This window comes from Entelurus aequoreus, linkage group LG11, assembly GCF_033978785.1.
Source record: "Entelurus aequoreus isolate RoL-2023_Sb linkage group LG11, RoL_Eaeq_v1.1, whole genome shotgun sequence".
In the NCBI taxonomy this organism is placed as follows: Eukaryota; Metazoa; Chordata; class Actinopteri; order Syngnathiformes; family Syngnathidae; genus Entelurus; species Entelurus aequoreus.
Window position 1 is genome coordinate 12,495,495 of NC_084741.1, and position 27,895 is coordinate 12,523,389.

Consider the following 27,895-nt stretch of genomic DNA (forward strand, 5'->3'; position numbering starts at 1 on the left):
CCTGGTAATCAACACCGGTACCAATTGTTGCCACTTTTGTGTGTGTTGATAAATATTAATTGTTTTCCTCATTTTTTATTGCGACATTAAAAAAACGAGCCGATTATTTTCACCGCTGTCCGGTTGTCGTATCTTGTTTTATCGTCAACGTTGTATCGTTTGCAAGTGTTTAAAGTAAAAGAGAGTCTTATAATTTGAATATAAACTGTGCAGGCGTTACCAAAACACAGACTGGTTTGGACAAGGTCAAAGTCAGGGTGCCAACAGTTAAAAATGAGCCGATTATTTTCACTGCTGTCCGGTTGTTGTACCTTGTTTTATCGTCAACATTGTATCATTTCTCAAGTATGACATGAAGTTTGCTGTTACAGTTGCGAGTCCAAGACGTTTGATGGCAGCAGTGTGTGTGTGTGTGTTGTTTTGGTTTTTGTTGCGCCCTAAAAAGTGTTAATACTGTAAGTACTGTACTTGTTACACAGCAGCTGTTTGAGTGTAACGTGCATCTTAGTTGTAGTATTCATCGACCAATTCGGAGGTGTTGAAACCGCCATGTAAAATTGCTAATGCTAATCAGTAGCATGTCAATAGCAAAGCTAATGTATATTAGCATCAAGCTAGTGCATTTTTTGAAAAGCGGAGCTCTTCGTTCGAACGTCTTTTGAGTCGATTACTTTGTTGGCAGTGAAAATTGCAACGTTACCTAGAGGTAGTTTGGCAAGTGCGGAAGTGAGTTGGCTTTCGGGCGTGATGTCAGGCGCAACCTAAAAAGTGTTAATACTGTAAGTATTCTACTTATTACGCACCAGCTGTTTGAGTGTAACGTGCATCTAAGTTGTAGTTTTCATCGACCAATTTGGAGGTGTTGAAACCGCTATGTAAAATTGCTCATGCTAATCAGTAGCATGTCAATATCAAAGCCAATGTATATTAGCATCAAGCTAGTGTATTTTTTGAACAGCGGAGCCCTACGTTTGAACGTCTTTTGAGTCGATTACTTTGTTGGCTGTGAAAATTGCAACGTTACCTAGAGGTAGTTTGGCAAGTGCGGAAGTGAGTTGGCTTTCGGGCGTGACGTCAGGCGCAACCTAAAAAGTGTTAACACTGTAAGTATTCTACTTATTACGCACCAGCTGTTTGAGTGTAACGTGCATCTTAGTTGTAGTTTACATCGACCAAATCGGAAGTGTTGAAACCGCCATGTACAATTGCTAATGCTAATCAGTAGCATGTCAATAGCAAAGCTAATGTATATTAGCATCAAGCTAGTGCATTTTTTGAAAAGCGGAGCTCTTCGTTCGAACGTCTTTTGAGTCGATTACTTTGTTGGCAGTGAAAATTGCAACGTTACCTAGAGGTAGTTTGGCAAGTGCGGAAGTGAGTTGGCTTTCGGGCGTGATGTCAGGCGCAACCTAAAAAGTGTTAATACTGTAAGTATTCTACTTATTACGCACCAGCTGTTTGAGTGTAACGTGCATCTCAGTTGTAGTTTTCATCGACCAATTTGGAGGTGTTGAAACCGCTATGTAAAATTGCTCATGCTAATCAGTAGCATGTCAATAGCAAAGCCAATGTATATTAGCATCAAGCTAGTGTATTTTTTGAACAGCGGAGCCCTACGTTTGAACGTCTTTTGAGTCGATTACTTTGTTGGCAGTGAAAATTGCAACGTTACCTAGAGGTAGTTTGGCAAGTGCGGAAGTGAGTTGGCTTTCGGGCGTGACGTCAGGCGCAACCTAAAAAGTGTTAACACTGTAAGTATTCTACTTATTACGCACCAGCTGTTTGAGTGTAACATGCATCTTAGTTGTAGTTTACATCGACCAAATCGGAAGTGTTGAAACCGCCATGTACAATTGCTAATGCTAATCAGTAGCATGTCAATAGCAAAGCTAATGTATATTAGCATCAAGCTAGTGTAACGTGCATCTCAATCGACCAATTTGGAGGTGTTGAAACCGCTATGTAAAATTGCTCATGCTAATCAGTAGCATGTCAATAGCAAAGCCAATGTATATTAGCATCAAGCTAGTGTATTTTTTGAACAGCGGAGCCCTACGTTTGAACGTCTTTTGAGTCGATTACTTTGTTGGCAGTGAAAATTGCAACGTTACCTAGAGGTAGTTTGGCAAGTGCAGAAGTGAGTTGGCTTTCGGGCGTGACGTCAGGCGCAACCTAAAAAGTGTTAACACTGTAAGTATTCTACTTATTACGTACCAGCTGTTTGAGTGTAACGTGCATCTTAGTTGTAGTTTACTTCGACCAAATTGGAGGTGTTGAAACCGCCATGTACAATTACTAATGCTAATCAGTAGCATGTCAATAGCAAAGCTAATGTATATTAGCATCAAGCTAGTGCATTTTTTGAAAAGCGGAGCCCTACGTTCGAACGCCTTTTGAGTCGATTACTTTGTTGGCAGTGAAAATTACATTACCTAGAGGTAGTTTGGCAAGTGCGGAAGTGAGTTGGCAGTTGGGCGTGATGTCACGCGCAACCCCGGTATCGTACAATGGCACCTAAAAAGTGTTAACACTGTAAGTATTCTACTTATTACGCAGCAGCTGTTTGAGTGTAACATGCATCTCAGTTGTAGTTTTCATCGACCAATTCGGAGGTGTTGAAACCGCCATGTAAAATCGCTAATGCTAATCAGTAGCATGTCAGTGGCAAAGCCAATGTAAATTAGCATCAAGCTAGCGCGTCTTTTGAAAAGCGGAGCCTCACGTTCGAACGTCTTTTGAGTCGATTACTTTATTGGCATTGAAATGTGCAACATTACCCAGAGGTAGTTTTGTAGAGTCCGCTCTCAGTGCTGCTGGAGTGATCCCCAAGTGCGGAAGTGAGTCGGCATCTGGGCGTGACGTCATGCACAACGCTGGTATCGTACAATGGCCCCTAAAAAGTGTTAATACTGTAAGTATTCTACTTATTACGCACCAGTTGTTTGATTGTAACATACATCTTAGTTGGGGGTGTTGAAATTGCCATGTAAAATTGCTGATGCTAATGTCAGTGGCAAAGCCAATGTATATTAGCATCAAGCTAGCACATTTAAAAAAAAAAAAAAGTGAAGCCTCACGTTCGAACGTTTTTTAATTTGATTACTTTGTTGGCATTGAAATGTGCAACATTACCTAGAGGTAGTTTGGCTGAGTCCGCTCTCAGTGCTGCTGGAGTGATCCCCAAGTGCGGAAGTGAGTCAGTCGAGAAGTTGAACAAATGTTGAAGCAGTAATAACATGATCGTGTTGGTAATCTGAAAAAAAAAGAGAATGTTTTATGGCACAAATATGAAGTCAAAACAAGTTTTGGAGGCGAGTTATTGCAAGTGTCCGATACATCTGTCCACTTCTGATATCATGCCGATCATGGCCAATACAGTACTACTTGTGTTATTTAGTCGTGTGGGATGTTAGGAAAGGTTGAAACAAGTGAATTTACTCCAACAGAGAACAATGTTGAGCAATGCTGTCTTTAGGTTGAAGTGGAATGGTAATAGTCTTTTCAGGGAGACAGCTCGTGGTCACATTTATTTATTACATCAAACTCATAATGCAGCAAGTTGTTGTTCTTCTTATTCTTCCTTGTCTCCTTCTTCTACTTATTTTTCTTCTTTCTTTTGTTTTTCTTTTTAATTATTTTTCATCTCCTTCTCTTTCTTTTACTTCTTCCTTTTCTCCTTGTCTTCTTCTTCTTCTCCTTGTTATTCTTCCCTTTCTCATTCTTCCTTTTGTTCTTGTTTTTCTATTTGTTGTTCTTATTTTTTATTCTCTTTCTTCTTCTTCTTCTTGTTATTCTCTTTCTCCTTCGACCTTCTCATTTGCCCTTCTTCCTTTTCTCCTTCTTCTTCCTTTTCTCATTATTATTTTTGTTCTTCTTTCTTCTTCTTCTTCCTTTTGTTCTTGTATTTGTTGTTCTTTTTTTCTTCATCTCCTTGTTATTCTCCTTCTCTGTGAATGTGAGTGTGAATGTTGTCTATCTGTGTTGGCCCTGTGATGAGGTGGCGACTTGTCCAGGGTGTAGCCCGCCTTCCGCTCGAATGCAGCTGAGATAGGCTCCAGCACCCCCCGCAACCCCAAAAGGGACAAGCGGTAGAAAATGGATGGATGTTGACATTTTTATTCTCCTCTTTCTTCTTCTTCCTTTTCTCTTTACTTTTTTTTATTCTTCTTCCCCTTGTCTCCTTGTCATTCTTCCTTTTCTTCTTCTTTCATTTGTTCTTGTTCTTCCATTTGTTGTTCTTCTTTTTTTTATCCTTTTTCTTCCTCGTCGCCTTGTCATTCTCCATTGTCTCCTTTTTGTGCTTCTTCTTTCCTTGTCTCATTGTCATTCTTCATTTTCTTCTTCTTGTTATTATTCTCCTTCGATCTTCTTCTTCCCTCTCTCCTTCTTGTTCCTTTTGTTCTTACTTTTTTCCTTCGTCTTCCTTTTGTTCTTGTTCTTCTATATGTTGTTCTTCTTCTCCTTGTTATTCTCCTTCTTTTTCGCCCTTCTCCTTTGCCCTTCTTCTTCTTTCCCTTTTCTTCTTATTATTTGTGTTCTTTCTTCTTCCTTTTGTTCTTTTTTTCTTCATCTCCTTCTCCGTTGCCATTTATTCTCCTCTTTCTTCTTCTTCCTTTTCTCCTTGTCTCTTTCCTTTTTTTTATTCTTCTTCCCCTTGTCTCCTGTCATTCTTCCTTTTCTTCTTCTTCCATTTGTTCTTGCTCTTCTATTTGTTGTTCTTCTTTTTTATCCTTTTTCTTCCTCTTCCTTGTAACCTTGTCATTCTCCATTGTCTCCTTCTTTTTGTTGTCCTTCTTCCCTTGTCTCCTTGTCATTCTTCCTTTTGTTCTTCTTCTTCTTGTTCTCCTTCGGCCTTCTTCTTCTCCTTCTTATTCCTTTTGTTCTTACTTTTTTTCTTCGTCTTCCTTTTGTTCTTGTACTTGTTCTTCTTTTCTTCTTCTCCTTGTTATTCTTCTTCTTTTTCGACCTTGTCCTTTGCCCTTCTTCTTCTTATTTGTTCTTCTTCTTCCTTTTGTTGTTGTTCTTTTATTTGTTTTTCTTCTTATTCTTCTCCTCCTTGTTATTCTACTTCAACCTTTTCCTTTGCCCTTCTTTTTCTCCTTCTTCTCATTGTCATTCTTCTTCTTTCTTCTTTTTTATTATTTTTCCTTCTTATTTTTTATTCTTCACCTTGTTATTTTCCTTCTTCTCTTTCTCTTTCTTTTTTCCTTGTCTCCTAGTTATTGTTCTATTTGTTCTTATTCTTATTATTCGTCTTCTTCCTTCACCTTTGTATTTTTGTTCTTGTTATACATTTATGTTCTTTTTCTTTAGTTGTTTTTCTTTCTCCCCTTCATCTTGTTCTTCTTTCTTCTTCTTCTTTTTTGTTTTTTTTCTCTCACGCCCGTCCATCTAATAGTCCGTTATTATTTGCCATCATGACGTCCACAGGGAGGACCTCTACTGGTCAGGTCTTCGCGTCCCCCCCCCCCACACACACACATGTGGATTAACAAGTATCTGCCTCTCTGACTTCACAGTGACACACACGAAGAAGAAGAAGAAGAAGAAGAAGAAGAAGAAGAAGAAGAAGAAGAAGAGATTCCAACTCCTCCCCCACACTAAAACCCGCCATGACCCTGCTGGCCTCCGAGAGGTCCCTTCTCATCCGGAACAAGTTCCGCTCAGGTGAGGAGGACTTAGAAGTCCACGTTGAGGAGGTGGGCCTCATGCGCCTCCTCACAGGGTCATTAGCTGTGCAGAGGTGACACCTGGGCCAGGTGTATTTGGCTCCTCAGTCACGGGGTGTGCGTCATATATAGCGAGAAGGATTTTTCCTCTGGGATGGATTTATGGAATGACCGCTGCCGTCTTCTGCGAGGATAAATCGCCACTATCGGTTTTACAGAGTAGGCGTGGCCGGACGGCATCCCGGCCTGAGTCTGGCGGTGGAGGTATGTGGAGGGGGGCCTGCCGCGGAACGGGGTGTGCAAGGACCGGCCTCGAAGACAGCGACAGGTGATTAGACAACAAGGCACAGCCGGGCAATCTACTCACCTGTAATCAATCTGAAATTGTAGGGTTGTAAAGCTAGATACCAACGGGTGATCCGTGCGTTGGCATCCTTCATGCGGTGGAGCCATTGGAGGGGTTTGTGGTCCGAGCAGAGGCTGAATGAGTGCCCCAGGAGGTAGTACCGGAGGGCACCGACCGCCCACCGGATGGCGAGGCACTCCCTCTACATGGTGCTGTACCTCGCCTCCCGATCGGAGAGCTTCCGGCTGATGTACAGAATGGGGCGGTCGACGCCCCCCAACTGCTGGGACAAAACAGCTCCCAGCCCTCTGCCCGACGCGTCAGCCTGCAGACAGAACGGGAGAGAAAAATCAGGCATGTGCAGGACCGGCTCCTCGCAGAGGGCCTTCTTCACCCACTCAAACGCCTGCTGGCACTGCTCCGTCCACTGGACCAGATCTGGAGCACCCTTTCGGATTAGGTCAATTAGTGGGCTGGTCAGGTACGCGAACCGGGGGATAAACCTCCGGTAGTAACCTGCCAGTCCCAAAAACGGCCTCACCTCTTTTTTCGTCTTGGGGGGTTGGGCAGGCCGCAACTGCCGCTGTTTTATCTACTTGCGGGCGCACCTGCTCTCCTCCCAAGTGGTACCCCAAATACTGTACTTCCCTCCGGACAACCGCACACTTCGCCGGGTTGGCGTTGAGCCCCACCTGCCTCAGGACTCGAGCACCGCCCCCACCCGCTGCATGTGTTCTTCCCAGCCGCCACTCTGGATGATGACGTCATCCATATAGGCGGCCGCGTATGCAGCGTGAGGGCGCAGCACCCGGTCCATGAGGCGGTGGAACGTGACGGGCGCACCGAAAAAGCCGAACGGAAGTGTCACGAATTGGTACAATCCTTCCGGAGTGGAAAATGCAGTTTCTTCCTTGGACTGTGGCGACAAGGGAATCTGCCAGTAGCCCTTGGTCAAATCCAGTGTCGTGAAAAAACGAGCAGTGCCTAGCCGATCCAGGAGCTCGTCAAACCTGGGGCATCTAGTAGCCGTCAAAATGTGACACCTCATTTACCTTGCTTTAATCCACACAGACCCATCCTTCTTCCCTACCAGAACGATGGGGCTGCACCACGCACTGGGTGACTCTTTTATTACCCCTAACTCCAGCATAGACTTTAATTCTTCCCAAACCACTTTGTGTTTGTGTTCGGGCAGCCTATAGGGCCGAGACCGCACCATCACACCCGGGCTGGTCTCAATATGATGTTGGATGAGGTTCGTGCGGCCGGGTCGGGGGGAGAACACATCAGAAAAGCGGTGCTGCAGCCTGGCAACATCTGCTCTCTGTGCTAACGTGAGCTGATTGTCACAGAGGAGAAGGGAGGGCTGGGCGGAGCGCGGGATCTCCGGCCCGAGCTCCTCCTTCTCCTCGACCGCCGTCACCATGGAAACAGGCTCCGCCTCTTTCCATGCTTTCAGGAGGTTGAGGTGGTAAATTTGGGTGTCTCTGCCCCGGTCCGAACGACGGACCTCATAGTCCACATCACTCACTCGCCGTGTGACCACAAAGGGTCCTTGCCACTTGGCGAGTAATTTAGAGCTGGATGTCGGGAGTAATACAAGCCCTTTCTCTCCCGGTGAAAATTTCCTTAGCTGCGTCCCCGTTATACAAGCGCTAATGACGTTCCTGGGCCCGGAGCAAATTCTCGCGTGACAAGTGCCCCACCGTGTGGAGTTTTGCTCGCAGGTCCATAACGTATTGTGTTTCATTTTTGCTGGGGCTTGGACCTTCCTCCCAGCTTTCCTTAATGAGGTCCAAAACCCAGCGCGGCTTCCTGCCGTACAATAGTTCAAAGGGGGAAAAACCTCGTGGAGGCCTGGGTAACCTCACGCATTGCAAACAGCAGGGGATCCAACCATTTATGCCAATTTGGTTTGTCCTCGTGCACGAACTTACGGATCATGGATTTCATCGTCCTATTCAGCCACTCCACCAACCCGTCGGTCTGAGGGTGGTAGACCCTGGTCCGAATGGATTTGATCACCACTAATCCTTATAGCTCCTTTATCGTGCGTGACATAAAGGACATGCCCTGGTCAGTCAGAATCTCTTTCGGGATTCTGACTCGGGGGATGACCTGAAACAGCGCTTGCGCTACACTCTTTGCAGAGATGGAGCGCAACGGCACTGCTTCTGGATAACGAGTTGCGTAATCCACCAGGACTAGCGCAAAACGATATCCCCGTGTGCTCGGGTGAAATGGTCCGACGAGGTCCATGCCAATCCGCTCAAACGGGACCTCCATGAGTGGTAATGGGCGCAAAGGCGGCCTGGGGGTGGCCGCTGGATTGACCAGCTGGCAGTCCGGGCAGGCCGCGCACCAGCGGCGCACGTCTTCCCGGATGCCTGGCCAATAGAACCGGACCATTACCCGGTGGAGTGTCTTATCATACCCCGGCCATGGGGTGAAAGTGCGCCATTTCCCGACGGCGTTTCGGCACCAACAACTGGGTGATCTCCTCTCCTGTTTGAGTGTCACGACTCACACTGTAAAATCTATCTCTAATGACTGAAAAGTGAGGGAATACCCGCGCTGTTCCTGGGCGCACCAGCTGACCATTGATGGAAATCACTTGGTTCCAGGCCGAGCGCAGAGTGTCATCCCGAGACTGCTCGAGGGGGAAATCCTCCGTGGGGTACCAGTTGGGGGAAGGGGGGGGGGCCCCGCCGGTTTCCCCTCGGCAGTGTCGGATGAACCCGCGTCGCCGCTGAGAACCGTGCAGATATTCCCCTTTCCCACTGGTCGTAAACGCACTCCTACACAATGCGTCACTAAATTGTTAAACCCCGCCCAATTGGTACCCAGCAATAAGGGGTGCGTAAGGTGCGCACTTACAGCAACCTTGACACTATGCTTTTGTTCGGCATATTGAATTTCCACCAGCACCACAGGGTATTCAAACACATCCCCATGAACACATCTAATTTTCACCCGTGCTGCCTGCCTCAAAGCCCCGGGTCGAACCAGGTTCTGGTGGATCATGGACTGCTCGCAGCCCGAATCCACCATCGCCTGGTGGGTACTCCCTTGTATCCTTACCGTAATACAGTAAATCTCACCCGGGCCGGGAGAGGGGGCCTGCCTCACCTACACGGGTGGAGGTCCCTGACGCACGTGACCGGGCTGCTCATGCCTCCAGCACGCCTGCCCAGGCGTTTGAGGGGCCGTCTGCGTGGGAAGCACTGTATCCGCAGCAGCCGGGACCTGCAAGGCAGCACAAGAAAAAGAGTCAGTTGTGCGCAGCCGCAGGACCGGCGGCGCCGCGTCCTATCGCTGTGCGCTCTTCCTGCGAGGTGCCGGTGCCTCTCCTCCCTCCGTGCCTCGCGCTGCACCGCCAGGTGGTCCTCCACCAACGTCACTGCAGCGGCCAGGTCTCGTGGCCGGTGGTACCGCACCCAGGCCGATGTCCGCGCCGGGATGGCCTCCAGGAACTGCTCCAGGACCAGCTGATCCATCACCTGGATGTCGGCCTCGCCCGGCTGTAGCCAGCGCGTCGCCGCATCCCGGAGCTGCTGCCCCAACACGAACGGGCGGTCCTCCGGCTTCAGGCGCATTGTCCAGAACCGGCGTCGGTGGTCCTCGGCGGTGCAGCCGGTCCGGTCCAGCGCCGCCCGCCTCAGGTCCGGGAAGCACACGCGGGAGGCCGTCGGTAGGCTAAGCGCTGCTCTCTGAACCTCACCCGCCAGTAGCGGCAAGAGTCGCACTCCCCACTCCTCTTCCGGCCACGCGCATGCCTCCGCCGTGACCACAAAAATGTCTATGAAGGCATGAGGTCCTAATTTTTCCCCATGTGCTGCATGGAGACGGCCGCTGATGTCGGTGGTGCCGCTCCCACCCGGTCCGCCAGCGCCTGCAAGATTTGGTTCTGCTGGGCCACTTGTTGGCGGACCGCCTCCAGCTGTCGATGGCTGGCGGCTGTCACCTCCGCAAGAATGTTCGTCAATGCTGCCAGGGGGTCGGCTTCCATCTCCTCTGGTGGTCCGGTTTGTTGGGCGCCAAATTGTAGAGGTTGCCCTCTAGTGGGTTTCTCTGACCACCACACACTGCCACGAGATCCTAGATTTCAGGGTACAACACTTTTATTTTCATAAATAGTGCAAAGCTTTTTCTTTCTAGCAAAATGTATTTTTCTGAGTCCGTGTCTTTCTCTCTCTCTCTGGCTCCCACTCCAACTCCAACTACTCGTCTCGTACCGGCTGCTGCTAATAAAGGCGACAGGTGATTAGACAACAAGGCACAGCCGGGCAATCTACTCACCTGTCGCTGTCTTCGAGGCCGGTCCTTGCACACCCCGTTCCACGACAGGCCCGCAGGCCACGGCCCCCTCCACAACATTATTCACCCAACTTTAGTTATTAGAGAGTTCCGGTCGGACGTTTTTTCACGGGACACATTTCCGGTGTTGTTGTTTCCGGATGAGGAGATGCTGCTCCGTTATTAATTGATTGAAGTCTGAATGTCATTAAAACAGTTAGCTCCATCTTTTGACACTTCTTCCACTCCCGTCCTTGCACGCTACACCGCTACAACAAAGATGACGGGGAGAAGACGCTGCCGAAGGTGAGGCACTTTAATAAGACCGCCCACAAAACGGCGCATCCGGAAGCGACTGTCAGAAAGCGACTTGAAGATGATGTGTAAAACATCATCTATGCAACATTTTGACCAAAGTACCACCATTACATGCTATGTAGACCACAAGGAAGTGTTTTAAATTAGAAAAATAACAACAATATAACTCCTTTAATGCGCCTTATAATCTGGTGCGCCTTACATATGAAAAAAAAACATTCATCGGCAGTGCACCTTATAATCCGGTGCGCCCTATGGTCCGGAAAATACGGTATATCGGCCTGCATCTAAAATCTAGGATATAAGAACTCCGATACAAGCTTCTTGTGAGCTTATAAGACGAATACAAAAGGTTATTTTCATTTGAGAGCCTTTTAAGAGTCCTGACAATGAAATACAATTATTTGCAAATCATTTTCTACTTATATTCAATTGAATAGACTGCAAAGACAAGATATTTCACACTGAGAAACTTATTTTGTTTTTGCAAATAATCATGAATTTAGAATTTAACGGCAGCAACACATTGCAAAAAAGTTGTCACAGGGGCATTTTTACCACTGTGTTACATGGCCTTTCCTTTTAACAACACTCAGTAAAGGTTTGGGAACTGAGGAGACACATTTTTGAAGTGGAATTATTTCCCATTCTTGCTTGATGTACAGCTTAAGTTGTTCAACAGTCTTCCTTCTCATATTTTAGCCTTCATATTGCACCACACATTTTCAGTGTCTGGACTACAGGCAGGCCAGTCTAGTACCCGCACTCTTTTACTACGAAGCCACGCTGTTGTAACACGTGGCTTGGCATTGTCTTGCTGAAATAAGCAGGGGCGTCCATGATAACGTTGCTTGGATAGCAACATATGTTGCTCCAAAAGCTGTATGTACCTTTCAACATTAATGGTGCCTTGACAGATGTGTAAGTTACCCATGTCTTGGCCACTAATACACCCCCATACCATCACACATGCTGCCTTTTACACTTTGCGCCTAGAACAATCCGTTCTTTTCCTCTTTGGTCCGGAGGACACGACGTCCACAGTTTCCAAAAAAATTGGAAATGTGAACTCGTCAGACCACAGAACACTTTTCCACTTTGCATCAGTCCATCCTAGATGAGCTCGGGCCCAGCAAAGCCGGCAGCGTTTTTGGGTGTTGTTGATAAATGGCTTTGGCTTTGCATAGTAGAGACTGAGCATTTCATGGAAGCTGCTTTTATACCCTATCATGGCATCCACCTGTTCCCAATTAGCCTGTTCACCTGTGGGATGTTCCAAAAAAAGTGTTTGATGAGCATTCCTCAACTTTCTCAGTCTTTTTTGCCACTTGTGCCAGCTTTTTTAAAAACATGTTGCAGGTATCAAAATCCACATGAGCTAATATTCGCAAACAATAACACAGTTTTCCAGTGTGAACATGAAATATCTTGTCTTTGCATCATTTTCTACTTATATTCAATTGAATAGACTGCAAAGACAAGATATTTCATGTTCACACTGAGAAACTTATTTTGTTTTTGCAAATAATCATGAATTTAGAATTTAATCTATTCAATTGAATATAAGTTGAAAATGATTTGTTGTATTCTCTTTTTATTTAGCATTTACACAACATGACAACTTCACTGCTTTTGGGGTTTGTATTCTTAACCTCCTTGACCTTGGGGCCCAACTCTTCCACTACAGAGGGGCCCAGGGCCCACTCAAATATTAATATATATTATTTTTAAAGTTGATCATATTCAATAATCTAACCTACTTACAGTTTACAAGCTTGTCAAATGATATGAATATATTGCGTTCATTACTATCGAGGCTTAGGTCAGGCTAATTACAACAATAAACATACTGCAAAATTACGAGGCACTAAAATAAAAATGTTCTAACAAAGTTGATAATAAATAAAAATATGTTGGGTTTTTTATATATATAAACTGTTATTACAATGAAAGTGCAAATGAAAATACAGCTTTAACACTTTAGTCATAATTTTTGCGCTGAAGAAACTTCTCTATGACTTCAGCTCCAGACTTCTTCTGTTTGTTTGATGTCGTCATTACTGCCACAAGTGGTGGGAAAGTGTATTACAGTGCTCCTCCAGGGGGTGGGATTAAGAAACACCGGCAGGGATTTTTTAACCTTTTTGACCTCCGGGGCCCAACTCTTCCACTACAGAGGGGCCCGGGGCCCCACTCAAATATTAATACTGAATTAGTAATTTTACTATCGATTGGTATTTAATAATTATATCTGATATTATAACCTTGTCAAATGATAAGAAAGCATGTGTTCATCACAAAGATTATTATTCATTTCACACAAAAACCTTAGGATTAGGTCAGGCTGATTAGAACAATAAGTACTAACCAAATATACTGCATAAGAAGGGGCTCATAAAAACTAAATATGCTAAATTAACGATAAATAACAATAAACGTTTCTTAAATAAACTGTCAATAACATTTAAGTGCAAATAAAAATACAGTTTCACCACTTGAGTCATAATTTTTGCACTGAAGAAACTCCTATGACTTTAGCTCCAGACTTCTTCTGTTTGTTTGATGTCGTCATTACTGCCCCAAGTGGTGGGAAAGTGTATTATAGCTGAGCACCTGTCTAAAGATAAAGTCAATAAAAATGAAAATATTGTAAACAATTACGAATTAACTCTGCGATTAATCGCGATCAAACATTTGAATGGTCAGGCAGACCCAAACCCTCGAGTCACGTTTCTGTGATTGTCGTCGGGGGGCTGGGCCGAAGCGGGGCGTCTGTGGCTCATGGCGATACCAGAGTGATATCACTCCTTGATCTCTCCCCGGTCTTGACTCCACTTCTTATAGAGCGAGATTCTGACTTTAGCGGGGCGGGAGTTGGGCGAGCGCGGTCAGCAGCGGGGGACGCCTGTGGACAGCTGAAAGGGGGGATGGTAGTTCGATACCCGAAATAGACACGGTGAGGGATAAATAGCTGCCGTCGACGCCACTCTCAGGAGGACCCCCCCCTACCCCCGGTGGGCATCTCACTGCAATGCACCATGGGTATCACCTGTCTGTGTGTGTGTCACTTGGTAACACAAGTCGACTCCCGTGTTTTATTTCACTTCTGACTGTCCCACACTTGCCAATTAAAGCCCGTTTTTGTACACATCTGCCGACTCATCACTTTCTCTTTGTCTTCCAGTGCTGCAGTTGAGGATCCAGAACCGAAGGCAGAGTGAGATCCATGCGGACCCCGGTTAGTTTTCGTCCCGCTTGTGATGCTACGTACGTCTACGTGAGGAACGGGAGTCATGTGGCCCCACTTGTGGCTTTTTTACCCGACACATGAAACGTGACTTATTAGACTGTTGAATAACTTAAAAATGTGCTTTGCAGCAATTTTAATTTTGACAGCAGTTGATATGTGGAGTGGCACTTTCCATTATTTTCAGCAGACTGCGTTGCAAAATGATTAACCCCCTCTTCCTCTCACACGAGATCCACCCAGTAATTGATACAATTATAATCCTCCTGTGCATGAATTTAGAGTAAATTGTAACTGGTCTGATTTTTAACGTTACATATACATTTATTGTTTTCTTTTTCTCAGGCTCAAAATCCTCTACTTCCTGTCAGGATAAAGAGATGGACAAGAGTGGCGCTCTGGTGAGTAGCGTCGTGCTCTTTGGCTCCGCCTTCAACGCTGTAATAACTTCACACGTGATTATTATCTAATTTTTGATGTTATTTTCCTATTTGTGAAAAACCCGATGCAGCGTTTAACAGACGAGGGCGCCGCCCAGAAGACGCCCCCTAGTGGCGTCAAGGCTGAAACTGCACAAGGTGATGCCCCGCCCACTTCCACGTCTTTCTCGCCAAACATTGACCATCTTCACCTTCCTCCGATACGTCCCTCAGAAAGGAGCGACTGCGGCGTCCCCAGGCAGAGGAAGTCTCGCCGGGTCCAGGACCTCAGAGAGGGGATCCAAGATCCACCTGGACCACAGGGGCGCAGAGACAAACCGCCCCCGGGGAACGGCGCCGCCGTTTTCCCGCCCGCCGCGGACGTCTTTGAAGATGACGTCTCCCGCTGCTCCGCCACTTCCTCCTCTGCCTCCTCGCTGAGGGCTCGGCAGGCGGCGGCCGTGGCAACAGCGGATAGCCAATCACAGAGTGACTTGTCGTCTGCGGCCACGCCCCTCAACCACAGCCCGGGTCACACTCAGGTAAGGAAACGGGGCATCCAGATGTTGATATCCAAAATCGGTCCGATATTATCAAAAAGTGCGTGATTGTATGAGCTTGCAGGTAAAATGTGTGATGTCAGGTGCGATACAAGCAGTCCTGCAGCGTGTTTACTTGTGTGTGATATCATGTGCGATACAAGCAGTCCTGCAGCATGTTTACTTGTGTGTGTGGTATCATGTGCGATACAAGCAGTCCCGGAAGGTGTTTACTTGTGTGTGATATCATGTGCGATACAAGCAGTCCTGCAGAGTGTTTACTTGTGTGTAATATTATGTGTGATACAAGCAGTCCTGGAAGGTGTTTACTTGTGTGTGATATCATGTGCGATACAAGCAGTCCTGGAAGGTGTTTACTTGTGTGTGATATCATGTGCGATACAAGCAGTCCTGCAGGGTGTTTACTTGGGTGTGATATCATGTGCAAAACATGCAGTCCTGCAGCGTGTTTACTTGTGTGTGATAACATGTGCGATACATGCAGTCCTGCAGAGTGTTTACTTGTGTGTAATAATAATGTGCGATACAAGCAGTCCTGCAGAGTGTTTACTTGTGTGTAATAATAATGTGCGATACAAGCAGTCCCGGAAGGTGTTTACTTGTGTGTGATGTCATGTGCGATACAAGCAGTCCCGGAAGGTGTTTACTTGTGTGTGATATCATGTGCGATACAAGCAGTCCTGCAGAGTACTTGTGTGTGATATCATGTGCGATACAAACAGTCTTGCAGCGTGTTTACTTGTGTGTGATATAATGTGCGATACAAGCAGTCCTGCAGAGTGTTTACTTGTGTGTAATATTATGTGTGATACAAGCAGTCCTGGAAGGTGTTTACTTGTGTGTGATATCATGTGCGATACAAGCAGTCCTGCAGGGTGTTTACTTGGGTGTGATATCATGTGCGATACATGCAGTCCTGCAGCGTGTTTACTTGTGTGTGATAACATGTGCGAAACAAGCAGTCCTGCAGAGTGTTTACTTGTGTGTGATAACATGTGCGAAACAAGCAGCCTTGGAAGGTGTTTACTTGTGTGTGGTATCATGTGTGATACAAGCAGTCCCGGAAGGTGTTTACTTGTGTGTGATATCATGTGCGATACAAGCAGTCCTGCAGAGTGTTTACTTGTGTGTAATATTATGTGTGATACAAGCAGTCCTGGAAGGTGTTTACTTGGGTGTGATATCATGTGCGAAACATGCAGTCCTGCAGCGTCTTTACTTGTGTGTGATAACATGTGCGATACAAGCAGTCCTGCAGAGTGTTTATTTGTGTGTAATAATAATGTGCGATACAAGCAGTCCCGGAAGGTGTTTACTTGTGTGTGATATCATGTGCGATACAAGCAGTCCCGGAAGGTGTTTACTTGTGTGTGATATCATGTGCGATACAAGCAGTCCTGCAGAGTACTTGTGTGTGATATAATGTGCGATACAAACAGTCTTGGAAGGTGTTTACTTGTGTATGGTATCATGTGCGATACAAGCAGTCCCGGAAGGTGTTTACTTGTGTGTGATATCATGTGCGATACAAGCAGTCCTGCAGAGTGTTTACTTGTGTGTAATATTATGTGTGATACAAGCAGTCCTGGAAGGTGTTTACTTGGGTGTGATATCATGTGCGAAACATGCAGTCCTGCAGCGTGTTTACTTGTGTGTAATAATAATGTGCGATACAAGCAGTCCCGGAAGGTGTTTACTTGTGTGTGATATCATGTGCGATACAAGCAGTCCCGGAAGGTGTTTACTTGTGTGTGACATCATGTGCGATACAAGCAGTCCTGCAGAGTGTTTACTTGTGTGTAATATTATGTGTGATACAAGCAGTCCTGGAAGGTGTTTACTTGTGTGTGATATCATGTGCGATACAAGCAGTCCTGCAGGGTGTTTACTTGGGTGTGATATCATGTGCAAAACATGCAGTCCTGCAGCGTGTTTACTTGTGTGTAATAATAATGTGCGATACAAGCAGTCCCGGAAGGTGTTTACTTGTGTGTGATATCATGTGCGATACAAGCAGTCCCGGAAGGTGTTTACTTGTGTGTGATATCATGTGCGATACAAGCAGTCCTGCAGAGTACTTGTGTGTGATATCATGTGCGATACAAACAGTCTTGCAGCGTGTTTACTTGTGTGTGATATCATGTGTGATACAAGCAGTCCTGCAGAGTGTTTACTTTTGTGTAATATTATGTGTGATACAAGCAGTCCTGGAAGGTGTTTACTTGTGTGTAATATTATGTGTGATACAAGCAGTCCTGGAAGGTGTTTACTTGTGTGTGATATCATGTGCGATACAAGCAGTCCTGCAGGGTGTTTACTTGGGTGTGATGTCATGTGCGACACATGCAGTCCTGCAGCGTGTTTACTTGTGTGTGATAACATGTGCGAAACAAGCAGTCCTGCAGTGTTTACTTGTGTGTAATAATAATGTGCGATACAAGCAGCCTTGGAAGGTGTTTAATTGTGTGTGGTATCATGTGCGATACAAGCAGTCCCGGAAGGTGTTTACTTATGTGTGATATCATGTGCGATACAAGCAGTCCTGCAGAGTGTTTACTTGTGTGTAATGTTATGTGTGATACAAGCAGTCATGGAAGGTGTTTACTTGTGTGTGATATCATGTGCGATACAAGCAGTCCTGCAGGGTGTTTACTTGGGTGTGATATCATGTGCGAAACATGCAGTCCTGCAGCGAGTTTACTTGTGTGTGATAACATGTGCGAAACAAGCAGTCCTGCAGAGTGTTTACTTGTGTGTAATAATAATGTGCGATACAAGCAGTCCCGGAAGGTGTTTACTTGTGTGTGATATCATGTGCGATACAAGCAGTCCTGCAGGGTGTTTACTTGTGTGTAATAATAATGTGCGATACAAGCAGTCCCGGAAGGTGTTTACTTGTGTGTTATATCATGTGCGATACAAGCAGTCCTGCAGGGTGTTTACTTGTGTGTGATATCATGTGTGATACAAGCAGTCCTGCAGAGTACTTGTGTGTGATATCATGTGCGATACAAACAGTCTTGCAGCGTGTTTACTTGTGTGTGATATCATGTGTGATACAAGCAGTCCTGCAGAGTGTTTACTTGTGCGTAATATCATGTATGATACAATCAGTCCTGGAGGGTGTTTACTTATGTGTGATATCATGTCCGATGCAAGTAGTCCTGGACAGTGTTTACTTGGGTGTGATATCATGTGCGATACAAGCAGTTCTGGAGGGTGTTTACTTACGTGTGATATCATGTGCGATACAAGCAGTCCCGGAAGGTGTTTACTTGTGTGTGATATCATGTGCGATACAAGCAGTTCTGAAGAGTGTTTACTTAAGTGTAATATCATGTGCGATACAAGCAGTTCTGGAGGGTGTTTACTTATGTGTGATATCATGTGCGATACAAGCTGTCCTGCAGCATGTTTACTTGTGTTTGATATCATGTGCGATACAATCACTCCTGCAGAGTGTTTACTTGTGTGTGATATCATGTACGATACAAGCAGCCCCAGAAGGTGTTTACTTGTGTGTGATATCATGTGCTATACAATCACTTCTACAGCGTGTTTACTTGTGTGTGATATCATGGGCGATACAAGCAGTCCTGCAGCGTGTTTACCTGTGTGTGACATCGTGTGCGATACAAGCGGTCCAAGAAAGTGTTTACTTGTGTGTCATATAAAGCGCGATACAATCATTCCTGCAACATATCTACTTGTGTGTGATATCATGTGCGATCCGAGCAGTCCTGAAGCCTGACACGTGTGCGATATCAAGTGCGATACAATCAGTCCTGAAGCGCGTTCACCTGTGTGTGATATCCTGTGCGATACAAGTAGTCCTGCAGCAGGTCAACTTTTATGGGATATCATGTGCGAGACAAGCAGTCCTGCAACATGTCTACTTGTGTGTTATATTATGTGCGATACAAGCAGCCCTGCAGCGGGTTTACATGTGTGTGATGTCATGTGTGATACAAGCAGTCATTTCAACACCTCCAAATTTGTTGATGAAAACAACAACAAAGATGAACATTCCAATGAAACAGCTAGAGCGTAATTAGTTTACTACTTACAGTATTAACACTTTTTAGGGCGCAACAAAAAAACCCACCATAAACTATACACTACTGCCATCTAGAGTCTTGGACTTGCAACTGTAATTGCAACTTATTGTCATACTTGCAGATGATAATATGACGATAATAAAATAAGATATAGGTGGACAGCAGTTATCACAATCATCCATCCATTTTCTACCGCTTGTCCCTTTTGGGATCGCGGGGGGTGCTGGAGCCTGTCAGCAAATTTGTAATTTTATTTAGCAATAAAATGTTGTATTTTTTTCGGTACCGTATCGGTTTAAAAATGAAAGATAGCCAACCCTAATCATGGTAATGACACACGAGGACAGGGCAGTATTCAAAAGTGTCGCTCCATCTTGTGGTCCTCGCTGGTAACTGCACTACTTGGCCCCAATGCAAGTGGATGGTCACGACTAGGAGCTACAAGTATACAATAGTAATAAAATAATAATAGTCTAAAAAATTATCTTGTGACTTCATTCACATCCTTACTGAAAAGTAACAACGCTGGTTGAAATAGTTTGTGTGGTTTTTGTGTTCAGGTTAATATGGAACATATTTTTAATGATGAATTATTTTTCATGAAAACTTTAAACGAGAGTTACTAATGTTGTTTTAAAAATATTTGCAATAAAAAATAAGATTTTTTTTTGTGGTCATTTTACTTGTTTTAGGGTAATTGTGTTATCTTATCATTGATCATTTTAAACATAATGGTACGTATAAAAAACAAACCCCCCAAAAAAGCAGGCTAAATATGAATAAAATAATTTTTAAATATAATCATTTTGCAATAATGGAATTTTTATTTGACTCTTCCCTCTAACTGTTTCAAAGAAAAATGAAAACTGTGTTGAAATTGTTTTGTTTTTGACGTTTTGAGTTGGATTCACACGGCACCATTCCTGGATGGATCTCGCGTGAGAGGAAGCGGGTGGGTGAGTCATTCCACACAGTCCGCTGAAAATGGTAGAAAGCGCCACCCTACATAGCAACCGATGCTGTGGTCAAAGTTGGAGTCGCCACAAAACATATTTTAGAATATGTTTTGTGGCGACTCCAATATCGCTATATCGCCCCGACTGGGGCGGTATAGCTCGGTTGGTAAAGTAGCCGTGCTAGCAACTTGAGGGTTCGACGTTCGATCCCCGCTTCCGCCATCCAAGTCTCTTCCGTTGTGTCCTTGGGCAAGACACTTTACCCACCTGCTCCCAATGACACCCACACTGCTTTAAATGTCACTTAGATATTGGGTTTCACTATGTAAAAGCGCTTTGAGTGACTAGAGAAAAGCGCTATATAATTTTAATTCACTTCACTTCACACAATATTCAACACTCTAGTTCCATCTGGTGGCCAAAGTGGACAGTGCAAGCCGGCATTTCGTCATGCTTCATGTGTCAGGTAAACCGCGACCAATGGGGCCATTTTAAATCCCGTTCCCACTTTGTGTTGTCTAATGCTTATTTTTCGTGTTTTACTTTTGTCGCTGTGTGTGGAGGCGACGCCGCTGAAGTGTCAACTGGTTGCATCAGCTCTGTTCTCTTTCATGTATTTTATGTCCTTTGTCTTCTTTGTTTCCCTCGAGAGTTGTTTTTTTTTTACCTTATTTTTTCGTGGACTGCACTGCAACCACACCATTTTCTCATTGTGGGATAGTCTTGGTCCAGTAAGGACTGGACCAAGACCCTCCACGGTTCTCAGCCACTAGGGGGCGTATATTCAGGAAGTACATTTTGTTTGTATCACACTTTCTTTAGTTTTTACACATTTCTTATCCCTTTAGACTGGTTTGGCGTTTCTACCGGCAACCGAGGGAATCAGTTCACCAATGAGCAACTCCACGGCGACCACCAGCAGACCAACCGGGATCTTCCTGATCTCTCAGACCACGCCGCTGCTGCCAAAGGTACGGTGGGAGAAATATCTTTGACACACGGAACGTGTGCGCCGTTTATTCAACCAAAGAGCAGAAGAATCCTGTTACACAAAGCGACTCAAAATGGCGGTCACAACAAACCCCCACCTTTGGGTAAATCTCGACGGTCACTTACTCACTCTTAACTGCAAATATGTATGTAAACAAGAACAACATTGTTATGTGCACAATAAAACAATGGCAGTGAATAATGACGACAAAGTCAAGTAAACAGGTGTGGTGAATTATGTCCTCAAAGCAACCGCTACACACATCCCCCCAGAATTCGCCATCCCAAAAAAAAGAAACAGTCAATGGACAGGGGCATAGACGAGCCGGCCAGACCGGGTGCGCTGGACTGGTACCAACGGCGGGGAGTCTGCAGGGGGTACCGGCATGGCATCTGCACTGTTGAAGGTCCGCGGAAGGATGTGGAAAATTATCATGGGGCACAGGCATAGCGGGCAGACGACCCAGGCGCTGGGGTATGGCCATGGTAACCGGCTGGCCCTGTCTACATTAAGCCGGATAACTCCTTAAACAAATAATGATTTAGCCTAAAAAGCTTAATAATGACCTGCTCAGTGGCCTTGTGGTTAGTGTGTCCGCCCTGAGATCGGTAGGTTGAGTTCAAACCCCCAGACTTCCCTCTCCCCAGCCACTTCGTCCAGCTCTTACCGGGGGATCCCGAGGCGTTTCCAGGCTAGCCGGGAGACATAGTCTTCCCAACGTGTCCTGGGTCTTCCCCGTGGCCTCCTACCGGTCGGACGTGCCCTAAACACCTCCCTAGGTGGCATCCTGACCAGATGCCCGAACCACCTCATCTGGCTCCTCTCCACGTGGAGGAGCAGCGGCTTTACTTTGAGCTCCTCCCGGATGGCAGAGCTTCTCACCCTATCTCTAAGGGAGAGTCCCGCCACCCGGCGGAGGAAACTCATTCCGGCCGCTTGTACCTGTGATCTTGTCCTTTCGGTCATAACCCAAAGCTCATCACCATTGGTGGATTCCGGCCGCTTGTACCTGTGATCTTGGCCTTTCGGTCATAACCCAAAGCTCTTTACCATTGGTGAGGATGGGAACGTAGATCGACCGATAAATTGAGAGCTTGAATTTTATTTAAGAACTTGCACACAAAGCAACACTGGAGGTGACTATGACGTGTGCATTTTCCACGCATGCGTACTAGGTCGCCTTGGACAGAGGGGGTCTTAAACGACGGCATTGAGTGTGTGTGGACAGGGATAAGGTTAGGTGGGTTATACCCTGTATAACCTTAGCCAGCTTAGTGTAGAAGGGGCCTAAGATCCAAGTGGGCCGCTTTAAGCCGGTCCACCGTGATTCGTTCAGACCGACCCCCGACATCCAACAGGCAATGTTGTCTCCGCTCTCGAGGACGCGGAATGGCCCATCGTAAGGAGGCTGGTGGGGGCCGCGGTGGGTGTCGTGGCGAACAAAAACAAATGCCGCCCTTCGTAAAGGAGCGGGAACATGAGACGGCGTAAGGCGATGTTGGGGGCAAAAACCTTGGCGCCATCGAGGAGAGCAGCTCGCTGCTCACCGGCGGACCAGGGTGCCGTAGTGTTAGGAATAAAGTCACCTGGCACTCGCAAAGGCTGGCCATACCCCAACTCTGGGGGAAGTCCGAAGCCTCAGCATCACCTAAGGGAGTTTGTCTACCCAATCGCTGTCTTGAGCACTGCCTTCATGGACCGGTTAAACCGCTCACACATACCATTGGCCTGTGGGTGATACGCCATCGTGTGGTGGAGTTTCACTCCCAAGCTCTCCGCCACAACAGCCCAGAGCTCAGAAGGGAACTGGGAGCCCCGGTCGGATGAGATGTCCGACGGGGTACCGAAACGGGCAACCCACGTCCTAATAAACGCGCGCGCCACCTCTACGGAGGTGGCTGACATCAGAGGTACTGCCTCCGGCCAGCGGGTGGTACTGTCGACCATCTTGAGGAGGTATATGCACCTGCGCGAAGATGGGAGAGGCCCGACCAGGTACACGTTGACATGGTCAAAACGGCGTTCCGGAACCATAACGGTGCCAGTGGAGCCCTGGTGTGGCAGAGCCCCTGCAAGGAAAAAAGGCATATAAGCTCTCACCGCATCGGAAAGTTGGAATGTCCTTAAGAGGTGAGCCTTCAACGTGAGACACTTGTTCCCCTCCGGTGGACGCGTAAGGACGCTAACCACTCTGGTTGTCGTTGCACTCACGAGGGAGGAATAAAACGACATAATATAATTGTGTCGTCCTTGGTGATACCACGCAGCACAAACTGTGCTTCGGCCTGGGAAAACCATGCAGTCGCGGAAGATTCTCAGAACTCAGGCAGCTTCAGTGAAACTGCATTCATCATCATGGTCAATACAATAATATTCACTGAATGCGTTCAGTGAGGCCCTTTCATGGGCCCTAATAATGCTTGTTTTCAGAATAAAATACTTCTACCTTATAAGTCCTGCTGATTTCTAGATATAGACTTCTTAATGTAGGATGTCTTATCAAATAAAATGAACAAGAGATACTTTCAGAAGTTTTTGGTATTTTTTTTTTTTTTTAAATTCTACTCATGGAGAGGGGGCTTGACTCTGTGTATACCATTGACAGATTTCAGGGTCCTATCTGGTGGGAGGTCCACGGCTCGAATTTAACCACGGCAACCGCAGCAAAAGCCGCTACCGCTTTTAATGGAGAACATGTCATTTCATAGGCTAGCAAATGCATTAGTAAAACAGCCCCTAGTCTTCAATTCCTGTCACGTGTCACACTAAATGTCCATACTTTATAATCCGCCCACAATGATGGTCCACTGTTCAACCAAATTTGCTGACTGCTTGCTCTAAAGAAATGTAAACCTTCACCTTATGGACAACATGTTATTTTGTAGGCTGGCAGATACTACACTAGAAAAACAGCACATAGTCTACAACTCCTGTCACGTGTCACAATAAATGTCCAAACTTTATTATCCGCCCAAAATGACAGACCACTGTTCACCCGAATTTGCTGCATGCTTGCTCTAAACCTTCAACTTATGGAGAACATGTTATTTCGTAGGCTATCAGATACTACAATAGTAAAAACAGCACATGGTCTACAACTCCTGTCACATGTCACACTATATGTCCATACTTTATTATCCGCCCACAATGATGGTTCACCCAAAGTAGCTGCCTGCTCTCTCCAAAGAAATGAAAACCTTTACTTAATGGAGAACATGTTATTTCATAGGCTAGCAGATACATTTGTAAAACAGCACATAGTCTTCAACTCCTGTCACACTAAATGTACATACTTTATTATCCAATGATGCACCAGTGTTCACCCCAACTGGCTGCCTGCTTGCTCCAAATTATGGTAAACCCTACCTTATGGAGAACATGTCATATTGTAGGCTAGCAGATACTACATGAGTGAAAACAGCACAAAGTCTACAACTCCTGTCACGTGTCACACTAAATGTTTATACTCTATTATCCGCCCACAATGATGGACCACGGTTCACCCAAACTAGCTGCCTGCTTGCTCCAAAGTAATGAAAACCTTTACCTAATGGAGCACATGTTATTCCATAGGCTAGCACAGTGGTCCCCAACCACCGGGCCGTGGCCCGGTACCGGTCCGCGGACCGATTGGTACCGGGCCGCACAAGAAATTAAAAAAAAAACTTTTTTTTTTTTTAATGAAATCAACATAAAAAACACAATATATACATTATATATCAATGTAGATCAATACAGTCTGCAGGGATACAGTCCGTAAGCACACATGATTGTATTTATTTATGTAAAAAAAAATATATATATATATTTTTTTAAACCGTCCCCCCCCTGGTCCGTGGGACACATTTTCAAGCGTTGACCGGTCCGCAGCTACAAAAAGGTTGGGGACCACTGGGCTAGCAGATACATTTGTAAAACGGCACATAGTCTTCAACTCCTGTCACACTAAATGTCCATACTTTATTATTCAATGATGCACCAGTGTTCACCCAAACTGGCTGCCTGCTTGCTCCAAATTAAGGTTCGTATGGAGAACATGTTATTTTATAGGCTAGCATATACTACATTAGTGAAAACAGCAGAAAGTCTACAACTCCTGTCACTATGCATTGCGCAGCAGTAAACATTTTTACTTTCTTGCATCCCAATTAGTATTAGATATTATATTAATCATGCACATGCAAGTAGAATTTGCACACGTTTAAGGAGAGAAGTGAAGGTCCTCACCTTAACAAGATGTGATGCATTCATTACTGTCAAATTGCAGCCCTTGGGGAGCACGGCGCAGGTCAAGCACATGCACGCACTGCGTCGGAGCCAGCATGTGCCGTCATCTGGAGATTTGTTGGCCATTTGTTGAGACTTGAACTTTGACGCTGTCAGACATGAAAACAGCAGCGACACTCTCTGGTACCCGCTAACCTCAGACGCTGCTTTTCAACGTTCACAGACAGCTCGGCCTCCGAGTCCTTCCCCTTCCCTGACGTCCGCCTTCAACCTCAAGCACCTCGGTCGCTCACGGAAGCCGCGGGACAGCAAACCCAAAATGAAGAAACTCAAGTATCACCAGTACATTCCTCCGGACCAGAGAAGAGGTTCTGGGGTTGGAGGTAAAGTATTCCTTTCAACACAGATTCGTCAAAACTTGCTCTCGACCAGGGGTGTCCAAAAAAAATGCTTTTGATAATCTGTACATTTCGTGTTGTGCTAAAGGCTGGGGACCCATTTTCTTGGCTGAAATATTGTGTGTCCCCTTCTAACTTGGTGTGCAATCACATGTTAGTACATCAATTGAGAAAAAATAGTACATTATATTAATAACATCTTGTAATTAGATTTTTAATATTATTATTTTATCTTCTGATGGTTTAATTTAAAGGCCTACTGAAATTATTTTTTTGTATTTAAACGGGGATAGCAGATCCATTCTGTGTCATATTTGATCATTTTGCGATATTGCCATATTTTTGCTGAAAGGATTTAGTAGAGAACAACGACGATAAAGATCGCAACTTTTGGTTTCTGATTAAAAAAAAGCCTTGCCCCTACTGGAAGTAGCGTGACGTAGTCAGTTGAAAGGCTCCTCAAATTTTCCTATTGTTTTCAATGCAGCTAGAGCGATTCGGACCGAGAAAGCGACAATTACCCCATTAATTTGAGCGAGGATGAAAGATTTGTGGATGAGGAACGTGAGAGTGAAGGACTAGAATGCAGTGCAAGACATAACTTTTTTCGCTCTGACCGTAACTTAGGTACAAGCTGGCTCATTGGATTCCACACTCTCTCCTTTTTCTATTGTGGATCACGGATTTGTATTTTAAACCACCTCGGATACTATATCCTCTTGAAAATGAGAGTCGAGAACGCGAAATGGACATTCACAGTGACTTTTATCTCCACGACAATACATCAACGAAACACTTTAGCTACGGAGCTAACGTGATAGCATCGTGCTTAACTGCATATAGAAACAAAATAAATAAATCCCTGACTGGAAGGATAGACAGAAGATCAACAATACTATTAAACCATGTACATGTAAATACACGGTTAATGCTTCCCAGCCTGGCGAAGGTTAACAATGCTGTTGCTAACGACGCCATTGTAGCTAACTTAGCAACCGGACCTCACAGAGCTATGCTAAAAACATTAGCTATCCACCTACGCCAGCCAGCCCTCATCTGCTCATCAACACCCGTGCTCACCTGCGTTCCAGCGATCGACGGTGCGACGAAGGACTTCACCCGATCACAGATGCGGTCGGCAAGACGGAGGAAGTTAAGGTGAGTTCGCCGGCTGGCGCGTCTGCTATCCATCTCTGTCCTCCTGGTTGTGTTGCTGTAGTCCGCCGCTAATACACCGATCCCACCTACAACTTTCTTCTTTGCAGTCTTCATTGTTCATTAAACAAATTGCAAAAGATTCACCAACACACATGTCCAGAATACTGTGGAATTTTGAAATGAAAACAGAGCTTTTTTGTATTGTATTCAATGGGGTACCAATACTTCTATGAACCGTTTACGTCACACGCATACGTCATCATATCTAGATGTTTTCAACCGGAAGTGTGGCGGGAAATTTAAAATTGCACTTTATAAGTTAACCCGGCCGTATTGGCATGTGTTGCAATGTTAAGATTTCATCATTGATATATAAACTATCAGACTGCGTGGTCGGTAGTAGTGGGTTTCAGTAGGCCTTTAACACCAATTTGAGCATTTTAAAACTCTGCCAGACTCAATTAATTTATTCAGAAAGTAAAAATAACGACAAATATAGATAGAGAACTATTAACCGCAACATGTAAGTGTAAAAACCCCATAATGATTTGTACATTTTCTCAATGTGCTCGGTCTATTTTTAAACACAGAAAACAATCTGAAGTGGTCTTAATTTTTATGTTATCATGCCGTGATTTCACCAGTCCAGCCCACTTGGGAATAGATTTTCCTCCATGTGGCCCCTCAGCTAAAATGAGTTTGACACCTCTGCTCTAGATCAACTAGATCTATCTGTCAATATAAAGTTGTATTTGTTTATGTTGTATGCCTTTTTTGTTCAAGAAAACCCAGTTTTTGTAGCAAAAACACAAAATATGCAATATTCACTCACAAAAATGTCAAAATTTAATGGACCCTTAAATAGGTACAACATTGAATCTGATTCATTATTTTTTTGTATGCAAAGGCTTTAAAAAAAAAAATCAGACAAAAATTATAATTTTTTTTTTTTTTTTCACTTTCAACGCTTAAAGCTCTCAATCAACTTTAGATCTGTCAATATAAAGTTTTATGCCTTTTTTAATCAAGAAAACCCTGTTTTTTAATGGCAAAAACACAAAATATGCAATATTTACCCCAAAAAATGTCAAGTAAGTGGACCCTTAAATATGTCATTATTCATAACAACATTGATTTTGATTCATTCTTTTTTTTGTGTGAAAAGGCTTTAAAAAAAAAATCTGTCTAAAATTCTCAGCGATACAAAAGGGCCCCACTAATGAAAGTTTTAAAATAAAGTGACATTATTTTT

At 45.0% G+C, this 27,895-nt stretch overlaps 2 protein-coding genes across 2 annotated transcripts in view; one reads left to right on the forward strand and one right to left on the reverse strand.

Annotated features, from left to right (window-relative positions):
* The window catches only part of LOC133659789 (uncharacterized), a 31,200-nt gene extending 20,156 nt beyond the window's left edge, over positions 1 to 11,044 (reverse strand). Inside the window, exons 1-4 of the mRNA XM_062062526.1 lie at positions 9,145 to 11,044; positions 6,078 to 6,340; positions 3,133 to 3,253; positions 2,778 to 2,893 (exon numbers count right to left, since the gene is read on the reverse strand). Coding sequence (XP_061918510.1) covers positions 6,106 to 6,340; positions 9,145 to 9,611 — 702 coding nt within the window. The 5' untranslated portion in view covers positions 9,612 to 11,044 and the 3' untranslated portion in view covers positions 2,778 to 2,893; positions 3,133 to 3,253; positions 6,078 to 6,105. The remainder of the gene's footprint in view (positions 1 to 2,777; positions 2,894 to 3,132; positions 3,254 to 6,077; positions 6,341 to 9,144) is intronic.
* si:dkeyp-69b9.3 (myocardin) overlaps positions 5,571 to 27,895 on the forward strand; it is a 35,299-nt gene continuing 12,974 nt past the window's right edge. The window contains exons 1-7 of the mRNA XM_062064054.1: positions 5,571 to 5,667; positions 13,814 to 13,867; positions 14,222 to 14,277; positions 14,388 to 14,454; positions 14,530 to 14,837; positions 20,718 to 20,840; positions 25,311 to 25,470. Coding sequence (XP_061920038.1) covers positions 5,613 to 5,667; positions 13,814 to 13,867; positions 14,222 to 14,277; positions 14,388 to 14,454; positions 14,530 to 14,837; positions 20,718 to 20,840; positions 25,311 to 25,470 — 823 coding nt within the window. The 5' untranslated portion in view covers positions 5,571 to 5,612. The remainder of the gene's footprint in view (positions 5,668 to 13,813; positions 13,868 to 14,221; positions 14,278 to 14,387; positions 14,455 to 14,529; positions 14,838 to 20,717; positions 20,841 to 25,310; positions 25,471 to 27,895) is intronic.